The following is a 13,459-nucleotide window of genomic DNA, read 5'->3' as shown; positions in this document are numbered from 1 at the left end:
TAAAAGTCTCCTGTTCTTTTGTCCTTTTAGCTCCAGTCTCCTGGGACCCCCAGGCTGTTCATGTCCAGCAGGGCTCTGGTCCAGATGCTCTGCAGGTCTGTTCCAGAAGGTCAAAGGGTCAATAGATGTCTAGTGAAGGGCGGGAGGAGGAGCCTGTGCTGTGTGTTATACAACTGCTGGAAAAGCCTTAAAAAGGATAGTTCAACCAGCAACAAAATATATTTTTTAAAACGTCTCGTTTTAGAAGAAACAAAAACTCCACCTTGTTTATTCTCAATGCACTCATTTTATATCCGCTCCATCTAATCCGTCTGTCCAGGAAGTTACATGTCTAACATTCTGCTCATTTTAAGCCTTTTTAGTGAGGCTTTCATGTGCACAGTCACACACACAGTCAGTCACACACACACACACAAACAAACAAACAATCTCACACACATGTGTGTCAGAAGGGGTTCCTTGAGTAAATTTCTTCTGAATCTGAACTCTACCTGAGGAAACATGTTCTTCCGTCTGAGCACCACAGAAGAAGAGGAGGAGGAGGAGGAGACGGGCGTCTGAGGTGCTGCACCTCTCAGCCCGTCGAGCCCCCACCCACCTGTTCCTTTACGCTGATGAAGAGTGAGAACAGACGAGAGGGGTTTTCTCTCAGTCTCACTTCCTCCCGATGTAAAGATTGTGTGTGTGCAGTGACGGCAGTGTGTGTGTGTTTGCAGTGACGGCAGTGTGTGTGTGTGTGTGTGTGTGTGTGTGTGTGTGAGCGACCGTGCGCTCATATTTGCCTCCCAGACTTTCCCAAAAGCTCATTGGAGGAGATGACTGAAATACTCCGTGATATTTCTAAAGCACGCTTCATCTGTTCTTCTGAAAACCTTGTAGGAAAAGTGTGTGTGTGCATTAAAGTGTTGAACGAACTCTGCGTAAATAAACACATCCTGATTTTATTTATTTCCTGCCATGAAGGTTTCTTCGCTCAGTACAGTGCGTGCACATCTGCAGCTGGAATCCAAGTGTTCAAAATTGAATAAAAGCCGGTTGCAGGAATTTGTGTGAAATTTGGACGAGTTCATACTCGAGTCCTGAGATGTCGCGTTCACGAGAACGGGACGCAGGCACAAACGCACAAACACGCCACGCTGCGGCCTCGTGGTCATAAACAGGTCACTTGGTATAAAAAACTATTTTTAAACAAAAAAACGGGTATTTTCGTCAGCTGCACATCAAAGCGGTTGAACTTCAAGAGAAAAGCTGTCCGCATGTTTGTTGGGGGAATTTCCTTCTTCATGGGAGCCTGTGAGAGTCGACACTTTGACGTCCTTCACTGCAGTGGATTAGACCGAAAGACACGAAGACGTGAGAGCAAGCGAATCAAAGTCGGTAAAAAGAGTCGTTGTGCACACGTTGTAGTGCTGGAGTAAAGTTACTGAGCCCGATGAAGTGCATCGATGACTTCTGGGAAGAAAAAGAGGACATGAAGGGTACAAACAACAGATGTGACAGGACGGGTCCACTGCTCCCGTATGAACCGTGACATGCAACAAGCGGCAAAACAAAACAAAACTCTCATCACCGACTGACGCGCTCTCGGTTTTGTCCTCGTTTGTGAAAGTTGAATCTTTTCCAAAGATGTGACAAAAACCACATTACAGAGGAGCGGTATTGGTGAATGTCTCAGTTGTCGTATAATAATCTGTTGATTAGATCCCAATATGTAAAACATATTTACGTTTTTTTTTTTTTTTTTTTAAAGAGTCTAAGGTGGCTGCAGCTCATGGGGATGAGAGGTCGCCCTGACAACACCAGGTCGCTGGTTCCATCGCTGTCCTTGAGCTAGACACTGAGCCCCAGTTGCTCCCCGGGGAACAAATGCAGAGTCAGAATTTCATGTAAGTAAAATATGTAATATGACGAACTTATACGAATAAAAACAATTAGGAAAGAGGATATTTACAGGTTGCACTCCAGTGATGGATGCACTGCTTCTCCATCAAGTAACTGCATCCGCTGTCATTGTAGGAGCCGTTAGTCACGGGTGTGTATTTTATTGCGGTAATGTGTGTTGTACTGTGATAGTTTAAATACCGGTACGAGCAAGAGGGATTGATGATGCATGAGTGACGGGGAGATCAGACGGTTCTTACCGCTAAACTGAAGTGCTTCGTAAACAGATCAGGAAGACAAAACATGTAACTGCCGTCAGTTTATAATTAAACGGGAAATAACCCCCAAAGATATACCAACGGCTGGACTCTTTTACTGAAGCAGTGTGTGAGAAACAGGATCTATCCCGCGCCCAGCAGCGTGGCAGACACGTAGATCGACCACTACAGTCATGAAACAAGCAGATGAGCAGCGACGCACACGTTGCTTCGTTACGGCCGCGTGTTTAAAAAGCTCCATCGACAGCGCCGGAGCAGTGACGCGTCCTAGCCCTCTCTCGTTACTTCATCGTGTGACACGAAGGGCGTCACACGGACGAGTAACGGCGAGATGAAAGATGGCCGACTGCCTGAGAGCTTGTTATGAAAAGACGTGGTCATATTCATAAATATGGCTTAAATGGTCTGGGCCGTCGTGGAGCGGTGGACTTCCTCCTGCACTGACAACACAGATCTCCTCACTTCTCCTTTTGGCTCGATGTGAACACTTCAAAAAAGGGGTTTCCTGTTGTTGCAGCAAGCTCTGTGTGTGTGTGTGTGTGTGTGTGTGTGTGTGTGTGTGTGTGTGTGTTGCAAGTGAATGCATTCAGGTTGTCAACACCACACCTCCGAAACAGCACCTCTGACTCGGCGTCGGGCCGCGGCGTCTCCACTGATTCAAAATGAAAATGGGAAGTGCCGTTCCTTCCTGCAGTTTCCTGTCGGCCGCGCTCTCTCTCTCGAGCGGCGCTACGTTCACACGTGAACGTGACGCCACTCTCGCATCACGTCGCGGTGGCTGCCAGTGGAAAAGAAAGTTTCATTACTCACACACGCCAGTTTCTGCAGCTTTCCAGGTGGTTTTCCTGTGTCCTCAGGGATGAGTATAAAAGGTAAGCGACGCAAAACCGTGTACATCTCCAGTGAATCTTTTGAAAAGCCTCCCTTGGTGACCTTGCTGCCTGAGAGTATGAAGTTGCTTGTTTTCTGCCTGTTTGCAGTCTGGTTCGGTTCTCTGGCCGGCGTGTCGACACACAGTAACAAAACATCACAGAGGAAACTACAAGAAGTCTGGAGGCAGTTGGACATCGTGAAACAAAGCCTGCAGGTAGGCGCTTCTACATTTAACTTCCTTTCTTCTTTTTTGGGCCCATGTTCTCGTTACTGAAGTACAACGTTCTCGGTGTGTTCCTCACAGCACGGTGAGAAGATGATGAGCACGCCGCCACTGAGTGTCGAGGTGAGCAAAGTCTAACTCGTGTTGAACATGTTGACAGGAGTATTAATATTTGTGGTTGCTTAGTCATTGTTGATATTCTCCCACCTGCGACAGCTGCTAATCGTCATGTAGGAGGAGATGAAATAGTGTGTGAAATGACAAAATGTCTCGGTTTGAAAGCGAATGTAAGCAGCTGTAAAAGAGATGCATAAATGCAGTTAACCATGCAGCTTTACAAATTCATAATTTGTTTTGAATATATATATTTTTTTGCTTATCGTTTTTTTTTTTTTTTTTACATCGAGGGATTCATGTGAGTTGACTTTGAAAAAATACATTTAAAAAATAATAAAATGCAGATTAACCAAGGCTCCATGCAGGTAGATAATTAAAGCAAAAAATGATAAATCAGCCATCGTTTGAAAAGAAAATATATAAATGTGAGCATTTATTTTTCATGAAATGTTTTGTATTTGATAGAGAAACCAAATAATGTTACAGGGGAAATAATTGTATTTCAACTGTTGGAGAGAACAAACCAATATCCACAAACATGCCACTATTTATACATTAATTAAATTATTACTGGGACTCGTGGGAAAAACTGCAATCTATCAGATTAATTAAAAATATTAGATCCATTTAAAAAAAAAAAAGAATTTAGTATTCTATTTAGATTAATTGCTTTACGGGACATGCGTGTTAACTATAATTAGACCTTGTAGAAAGCAAACAGTACATGTGTAATAATTCATTTGCTCATTCAGATCAAGTGCATTATTGTAAACTCAGATTGACTTTCTCGTCAGTGAGTCAAGTCAGCAGCAGCTTCCATTGCACGCTCAAGTGAAACGTGATGAGTAATCAAGCAAACAAAACCATGACACTTCCTGACCGACTCGAAACGTTCTCTGGTGCAAGAAAAAAAAACAAAAAAAACATTTGACTCAACTTTTTGTTTGACTGGCAAATTACAGCTCATCTTAAGCCACAAAGGATGAGGATGCTCGAGTGGGTGTGAAGCCACTATTGTCGCGCAACAAAAGCTTATTAAATTTAAAAAAATAAAAAAAACACCACACAACCGAGCAAAAGCTTGCACCAGATGTCTGTAAAACAGCCGAATCCTCGTCACAGAATTTAGAAATAAGCAGCAGTCAGGAAGTTTCTCTACAAATCGGCGGCGTCTAAAACTAGGATTCGACCTGATAGTCACTCGCAGAAACAATCACTTGGAAATAACGCGTCACATCCTCAACACTGGGAAACACAAGAAACGGCCCGAGCACTTTTGGGAACAGAAACTTCTCTTTAAAAATAGTGGAAACTTCATGTTCAGAAGGTTTCAGTTGAAGTAAAAGTGGTATGCGCACAATCTGATTGGAAAGTCAAGAGCAACGATGAAGTCATGACATGAAACCAGAAACGGCTTTCTTGGAAATGTTTTGATGCCGGTGATGGGAGGATGTTTGCCTTTCCCTCAAATGAATACATGTACAATTGTAGAGCAATAGAACGACATTCTGGAGCCAACACGTGTGATACATGGTTCATGAAGTACAGCTACACGTTGACGGTTTGGATCAACACGTAGAAATATCATTCTTAAAAGTTTCCCTTTTTTTTGGTGGTTAATCTGTCTGTAATTTTACAGTTGGCTTTAAAATAATTTTCTGAAACCAATTCCACAAACATAACAGCATCAATTTCCATTGATTTAAATCAATTAACAGGAACATTGGATTTAATTAAAAACTGACAATGGTCATGGTTCATGATCACTTCTTCTCGCACAAGTGTTTGCAACTGCTTTATAGTTTTCAGGAGGCTGGATTCCTCCGAGACCATTGACCGGTGCCGGTGTGCTATTGAGGATTTATTCACGGGCGTGTTATTGTTTTCCTCTCCGTAACAGGACTCCTGCTGCTTGTCGGCCTTGCGATGCTTCCAGAAGAACCTGCGTGAGCATTTCAACATGGCGGAAAGAACACAACGCAAACTCCACAAGAGCCTCAAGAGCTCGCTCACTGTGAGTAAAGGGACGGGCGCGGGGAAGACGGAATGAATATCACGTGACTCTGAAAGCGCTAATGCTAATGCTAGCATGACAGCAACTAACAACTTACTTTGATCCATTTCAGGAGAAAAGTCTTTGCATTTCTACCACTTTAGGAGATGAGGTAAGATCAGCTTTCCTTCCCTTCCTTCTGTTTATATTTTTTTGGTCATTTCACTGATATGAAACTGAATGTGTGCACGAGGCGTTGCACTCGCAGTAGCTGCTCAGATGTAACTTAACTTCTCTTGTTTCTCTTCAGGCAACCTGCCAAGACTGCAACTCACATCCGAAGGAAAATGCAAAGGAATTCCTCAACAGACTAGAGTCTCTTATTCAAAAGGTAAGAAAAAACACTATTCAACATTTTTCTGCAGCATGCAGGAGGCTGGACTGTGTCGCACTACATGTTGTAAAGATGTGAATCAATGACTGATGTGAATGTATTTGTTTCTTCTTTTCAGGGGATAAGCAGCCTGAGCTGAAACTGAGAAGAGGAGGAGATCTTCATGTGACCAAGGATTGACTGTAAAGACACTACGCTGAAGAGATATTTTCTAAATATTTAACTTATTTATTATTTATTCAGATTGTGGTGTTGAACCCACTAAAGCTATGAAGATTGTATTCTCAGAAGAGCTGCTTTGCCGCCCCCTAGTGGACCTGGCAGTTTGGATTTGTCCCTCTTCCCTCATTTTCACTGAACGTGAAAGTTGACTTATATGTTGTAGTTCTCAAAGAATAAAAGGTATATAATTACATTTCTGCTATGTGTGACTTGCCATAGTATTGTTTTTTATTAAAATACTTGTACCATTTTTAAATATTAAATAATAATAATAATTATAAAAGACGTTCCTTTGGTCGCCTGGTTTATTTGTAGCACGCCAACAACTTAAAAGTTATTAAACTCTAAAACAGTCTGGAAGAAAGGAAAAGTCTTGTAGACATTAGCAAGGATAATAAATTGTGGCGTTAGATTAAATGAGAAAGGTTCTCCATTTTCAGCAGCAGGTGGCAGCCGATTTACATTTATAGTAGTTCCTAACGTTTGAGTATTTTACACATTTAAACGCACTCGTACAGACCTTACCCAATATAAGTCTTAGAGCCACTCGGTCAGCGAATGGGCGAACATGTTCGGAAGCGTGTTCTTGCCACAAACAAATCCAATGTCCAGGGCTCTGTGTCCCTTGAACCATTTATTCTCTGCTGCATGAATCAACAGTGTCCAATACACTTGAATTAAGTTATTCCTACATGTTGCAGCACAACACAGGATACAACAACTCGGCCACGGTCAAAAACTAGTTCGCTTCCCATCCACACACAGCTGTTCCCATCAGCAGGCACTTACCTATATGCCCTTCTGGGAGTTAGTGTGCCACCTTGTGTACAAATGAAGGAACTACATGTCTCCATTCATCCCTCAAACAATAAACCCCGTTTTGGCTCCAACACCACTGATGGCGTTTGTGTGGACTAAAGGAAACGCTGGGACTTGGTGTATACGTTGTCACACTAGATTAGATGCTGGCAATTGTTTTAGTCTATATTGTCAGAAGTGGCATAGCAGTCATTACATCGTCTTAACTCTTCCGATGACGAGCTTCCCTTCATAAGGGTTTGTGTGGTTTTAAAAGCGGCAGCTTGGTGCTGCTGTTGTGCTGCGGTTCTTTCAAAGTTAATGTGAAATCCTACAAAATGGTACAAACTAAGTGATAAAAGAAGATTCCAGATTTCTTTCGATTAGCTTTTTAAAAAAAGAATGTAAAACATAAATCACATTGAGTACTACGGAGCACTTGAAGGGATAGAGGGAAAAAAGAATATTCCCATAGTGATTTTTGCGAGATCTTTAAAAAGAGGTCAGATTAATAAATAATGTAAGATTAATGTACTTCTGGGTCAGAAACCAGCCACCACGATGGAGATGTTAACCTTGTGGACAACCTCAAAATGAAATGAGTTTATAAAACAAATGACATTAAAACATCAGTGGCACGTTTCCATTGTTATCACAGTCTAATAAATAGCTTACTCTCAGCCAATCACATCACAGCTCTGAACCAGCTGTGCCAATCACAGTTAAACGCGATAACGACACGTCGTGCAGCAATGGATCAGGTGGCCGACAATGCTTTAGTTGCATAGTTGGTAATGAATGTTGCACCCTAAAAGACTAAAAGGCTTCACGAGCACTGCAGCCAACAAGGCGCTCCTGCAAGGTAGCACCCGGCTTTCAGACTGTTGGGATTGGATAGGAACATGTTCCTTTGCAGCTATTGTTGTTGCGTGTAGGGCTGCAACAACGAAAAGATAAAAATCTTTTATCAAAAAAAGTTGGCAACGAATTTCATTATCGATTCGTTGCGTCGCGCGATTATTACGTCGCTCAATAAGTCGCGGAGATGTTTGAGTATTGAAAAAACAAACAAACAGTGCAGCAGCAGACTGGAGGTCCAGCAGCTTCTGCAGCGCTGTAACTTCTCGTGTTACTGTATAGTCGCGTTGCGTGTACAATAACTTAACAGCTAGGCTCAAAGTTGTCGTTAGCTCGCTAGTCCTTCATTCCCCTCGTTTGAGCTGTTGGGTTAGATAACGTCTTCGTTTTAAAATACCACAAAGCTTCAAGAGAAGCAACGAGTAAACATCTCCTCTGAGGTGCAGAACGCAGACCTGCGATCAACAGTCTGATATAATGAGGCTTCATGCAGAGGAAGTGCTGCTGGGATTTGTAGTTCCATATCTAATGAACAACCTTTGTTCAGATAAAGTGCAGTACGTAAGTTATCTATTGATACATTGAGTGGTTACTTCTGGATTATCATCTCTTGTTCTCTGAGTTCTGAGTGTGTGCATGTCTGTGAGTGTGTGTGTGTGTGTGCATGTCTGTGAGTGTGTGTGCATGTCTGTGAGTGTGTGTGTCTGCATGTGTGTGAGTGTAGAGAACAAGTTCTGACAAATCCTGTTAAGTTTTCTGATTTGTATTTCTTTATTTTTTATGAATTCTTTATTGTTAATAATGAATTAATAATAATGAATTTGCACAGTTAGTTCTGTTTTTGTCATAAAAGGTTGCAAATTAATGCTTTGAAACTATTTTGTATCCGATTAATCGAAAAAATAGTCTACCGATTAATAAAATAATCGTTAGTTGCAGCAATAGTTGCATGTACTAAATGGTAAACGGACACGTACTTTTATAGCACTTTTTTAGTCTTCCGACCACTTAAAGCACTTTAACACTACATGACATCATTCATCCATTCACACCGTGATGGGAGGAGCCACCATGCAAGGTTCCACGTCAGTATTATCAACCATTCATACTCTGTAGGTGCAACTACGGGAGCAATATAGGGTTAAGTGTCTTGCTCAAGGACACATCCACATGGGCTAGCGGAGCCGGGGATCAAACCACCGATCCTCTGATTGAAGGATGACCCTGCTCACCACTGTCATTCTGTATTCACATTGGTCTTAGTTCATATTTAATGAATAACACAAACTCAAGCTTGTGTCACCAGAGCAATAGAATACCTCTCTGCCTGTATTGACCTTCACCGTCATCTTAAATCTTTAAAAGCAGGTGTGTGTGTGTGTGTGTGTGTGTGTGTGTGTGTGTGTGTGTGTGTGTGTGTGTGTGTGTGTGTGTGTGTAATTGCTGGAGACATGGAGAGAGTCTGTGGCGAGAACACAACCACAAAAAGAGACTTCAGCACACAGCAGCATTTCAAAGCCACCCAAAGACATCTGCTCACTCTCACAATGACGAGTGCAAACATGCAAGCAGGTGTCTTCACAACAAACACCCCTGCTGTGGACTTCCCAGATGACAAGGGGGATTTCAGCAACGCAGACCAACTCAAACTTAACCGAGATGCATTTCACACCTGTGAGCAAAAACTTCTTGTTTAATCTACAAGACAGGCCAAATAGAAGCTTAAAAAAATAAAAAAAAAAAATAAAAAAAAAAAATCACACTGTGCCCTTTTTTTTTTTTTTTTTTTTTACTAAAGTGCAAGGTTAAATGAATACTGGACCATTTGTATATCAATTTCTTAGTACATGCAACCTGGAATTCTTAACAAAACTTCAGTTTTTCTTGCAGAAGCATATCATCTAGAAGACTTTGGACTTGCACGGTATGCATAGCTGAGACGATGTACAGATGGCAAAGAGATGCTAATTGGAATTATGGGTTTATGAGAAGAAAAAAACAAACACATTTGGTCCCGTCAGCATTCAGTACAGGCTTGAGATGATGCCGTCTGAAGAATGTTACATGTCGAAAGGGAGTCTCGACATAGCTTGATTCGAAGATTCAAAATAAGAGATGTGGCGTCTGTGTTGCAGTGTAAATAGTAAAGGACCCAGCACGGACCCCTGTGGTACGCCCTTGTTCATCTTGAGGTTGACCAGAAGACATTTTAGGTTACAGGTTGGTATTAAACCAATTTGTTATGCATGGAACCAATAGGAACAATGCATTAAAAACATACACTGAAGCTTGATACTTACTCTTGAGCAAAACGTCCGTTAGCACGACTTGAACATGACAAACATTGACGTATTATAAGTCGGGTCGATCTATCCATTGAAAGGCTAGTTAATGCACATATCTCCATTATATTCTGTCCTCATGCGTTTGGAGTAACTCAATCTATAATGTAGGCTACATTCTGTTTATTATATTCACATTGAAATGATCTTTCTGATCGAAATCAGAGCACTGATAAGTTCACCTGTTGTACCTCTAAAAACACAATGAATGAAGTGTACTGATGAACGTATCATGGCATATGATGGCAACAAAGTTTATTAGTATTCATACAAAACAATCATGCTTTTGTTGGCTCCTATTTATTTCTGAAGTTTCAAGGATCTAAAACTAGAAACTGCACAATTGTGTTGATAACTTTGTTAAGTTATGATCTTAAGTGGACTGAAGAGAATCGGATGTACGCATGAAGCATATGGCTTTACCCCAAAACTGCCTTTGCTTTTCACGTGCAACATTAGTCAGTGGAAAAGCCTTTTTTTTACAGCTGAAACCACACGGTGATTAAAGCCAGCAAAGCAAGCAGCTGTGTGGTACAGATGTGTGCCCAACCAAACATCTTCATGAAGAGACCTTAAGAGAGTCTTCTTTTCAATCTTGCTGGTGTGCTTGTTCAGTGGGGCTCAGGGGTTGTCCATTGTTCACAACAAAATGACTAGTGTGTGTAAACTTAACCTAAACAAGACAGCCATGTGCTTCAGTCGTGGTGAACGCCGGCTCCTCTCTGCTTCACCTTGTTAACACTTTTATTTGCCTCTAACCGCAATGATGGCAAAAATGGTTTGTATGTTTTGTACAGTTTTGCTTCCTACACTCTACAGCATCCAACAACCACATTAAAACAATCTGTGCCTTAAGGGATTTCACAACATAGGTGATGGGGTGATTGAAACGTACTTTCTCAAGTTCAGCTGAGGCTTCAGCAGTCAACTGACTGACCAAGAGGGGATCTTCCACCTCTTGGTGTCCCACCACACACATTCCCTACCTGCAGTGGAGGAACAATAACACAATTCACCTCGTGAGACCTCCACCTGATGTGAAGAATTCAGACTGCAGAAGTCTCTTATCAACTCCAGCTCAACAACGGTCTGGGAATGACCCCCAGTCCTCCATCACTTGCGTTTACATTGCTTGAGGGAAGTTTCATGTATGTTGCAACATGCATGAAACTTGTCCTGGCGGGCGGTGCGTAGCTATGAACAATAAACAAAAACATATAACAGTGTCATAAATGAGAGCATGAATATTTACAAGACCACAGTATAATTTAAAGTTAAAATAAAGTGCATGAATGTGAGCGTTATATGAAAGTAACACGTGTATGATACACAAGTGGCAAGTGTATTTAAATACGAGGTGTGGAACGATGTGCAGACGAGTAGGAAATTGTCTTGGAGAGTTAGTCAGCGGGCTCTGTTGACCCCAGGTCCACATTTGACGCCCATATAGATACACACATACAAAAATAATGTATCGTACGTGGTCGCATGATGATCATTATGGAATGGAGAGACAATAGTCTGTGTCCATTTCATCTTTTTGGGGTGCTTGCAGGAACACATTTGTGCAGATGAAGCTTTTCCACTCGCTCTGTGGGTTAGCATCACGTGCATGGGTCTGGTTTTCTACCTGCACGCAGGGACGGTCAACTTAACGACAACCACTTCATTCAACCATGTCCCAAAAATTGGATTATTGGAAAAGGCAAAATGAGTGAAAGGGAGCGACAAGGAGAGGTTCAGACTCAAAACAGCATGAATGGAGAATAGGGTCGTTGAAAAAAATAGCAGTATTTAACATTCTGAACATAACTTCAGCAGCAAAGAACCATTTCTTATCAAGAACATGTACTTTAAGTATAGAGCGTATTCATCCACGTGCCCTCTACCCATAACAACTAGCTTTGGCGGCCATGTTGGGGTCCATGCACGGCATTGTTTTGCTGTGTTTTATGCCGCTCTTCTTCGGAAATCACCATTATATCCTGAAGGAGACACAATTTCAGTTCAAAAGGGCGTGTCTTGTGATTATTGTACTGTGCCTTATTGTTGGACGTGGGACTAATGATTCAGAATATGGGTTCATCAGCTTAACAAGACATACTTGTACTTCAACATGTCCAGCTTCTCAACCAATGCATCTAACTCACTTTGGTTTCACTCGCGTATGAGCGTTAGGACTGTTCTCATGTGTTTCTGTTGATACATCGGCTGGTGGGCACGTTCCCATTGACACACTCGTAAATAATCTCCTTTAGCTTTTTCGCAGAGTGAAAATCAATGTCTTTCACTTGAACAAAAGTAACTGTGGATGGAAACTTGGGAGAAAGCCATGAACATGGCAACTCCGTCGGGCGATGTCTGCCTTTACTCTGTGATTCATTTCAAGGTAAAATAAAACACTGGCAACATGGGAACAGCGCTCAGCACGGCAGCCAAACAGTCACTGCTGGTCCTGAAGGAGCTGGAAGCGGCTCCATCCAGACACTGTGAGACTACGGAAAATAGTATGAACCCAGACACGGGGCGTCTGATGTTTCCACATTTGTGGTATTTCCACAAAAAGTATAACGCAGAAATAGGTTAATGTCCCATGGACGATAACGGAAATGAAAACTGACGTCACGTGAAGATGCTCTATAGGAGGTACTCACTATGCAGCAATAGGCTCTTCAGTTGTTACATTATAGCATATTATTATTATTATTACTGATGCAGTAACTCGTTTTAATGTTTATTAATGTTTTGCATACGGTTGAGCAGTTTAATTCACTGTGAAACATTGCATTGTAAAAAGTAGTATCAAAGTTGTACTTGAGTAAATGTGCTTTTTTTCCTCCACTGATTAACACTATGGTGTGTGTGTGTGTGTGTGTGTGTGTGTGTGTGTGTGTGTGTGTGACATTTACTCAAGTACAACTTTGATACTCTGCAATGTTTCTCAGTGAGTATATATTGTGCCAACACTAAACTCACTACCCAATGAATCAGAATAGGTCACATCACACTCTAATTTCAACGTACAAGGAAATTTGACAACTATCGTAGTAATCTTAAATCTTGTGCCACTCAGTGCCCAGTCTCTGATCAAACTGCTGCGGTGTGAGATGGAAACATTCAAAACCAGAAATTCCCTTTGACTAAAACGAAGAGCAGAGCCCACCTCTCTCTTCACATGACACAAGCTTGTGGGTACCATGCAGTAAACATAAAAAAGGAAACTTGGGACAGATTTGTGATAATCCAGAAGTGACATCTGACTCAACGGCAACACGTCAAAGCAGCAAAGGCGCCACCTGAGCGTCGGACTTTGCTGCTGTGGGCTGCGGTAACCAAACCCCTGACATCACTACTATCACGGAAACCAACCATTTTATTTCCTTTTTTCATCGTTTGGTATGAGCAGAGCATTTTCTGGTCACTGTGTAATTGTCATCCCCCAACCCCGCCTCCCACCTCACACACACAGCGTCACAGGAA

At 41.9% G+C, this 13,459-nt stretch overlaps 1 protein-coding gene across 1 annotated transcript; it reads left to right on the top strand.

Moving 5' to 3' along the window:
• The first annotated feature begins 3,108 nt into the window (after positions 1-3,108).
• On the top strand, positions 3,109-5,951 carry il21 (interleukin 21). Its single transcript, XM_068591936.1, has 5 exons — positions 3,109-3,246; positions 3,337-3,378; positions 5,273-5,386; positions 5,676-5,756; positions 5,878-5,951. The coding sequence occupies exons 1-5, from the start codon at positions 3,109-3,111 to the stop codon at positions 5,896-5,898; spliced, it is 396 nt and encodes a 131-aa protein (XP_068448037.1). The 3' UTR covers positions 5,899-5,951.
• The last annotated feature ends 7,508 nt before the right edge of the window (positions 5,952-13,459 follow it).

Source organism: Clinocottus analis, unplaced genomic scaffold (genome assembly GCF_023055335.1).
Source record: "Clinocottus analis isolate CAN_PGR_092001 unplaced genomic scaffold, fCliAna1.0.p SCAF_10, whole genome shotgun sequence".
Taxonomy (NCBI): domain Eukaryota; kingdom Metazoa; phylum Chordata; class Actinopteri; order Perciformes; family Cottidae; genus Clinocottus; species Clinocottus analis.
Note: the sequence above shows the minus strand (reverse complement) of the source record. Positions and strands in the feature narration are given on the sequence as shown.

What these genes read in the sequence shown, in the direction of transcription:
- il21 (XM_068591936.1), top strand. Translation starts at nt 3,109, where the DNA reads ATGAAGTTGCTTGTTTTCTGCCTGTTTGCAGTCTGGTTCGGTTCTCTG. An exon ending in GCCTCAAGAGCTCGCTCACT is followed by an intron (nt 5,387 to 5,675) that starts GTGAGTAAAGGG and finishes GTTTCTCTTCAG; the next exon opens with GCAACCTGCCAAGACTGCAA. An exon ending in TAGAGTCTCTTATTCAAAAG is followed by an intron (nt 5,757 to 5,877) that starts GTAAGAAAAAAC and finishes TCTTCTTTTCAG; the next exon opens with GGGATAAGCAGCCTGAGCTG.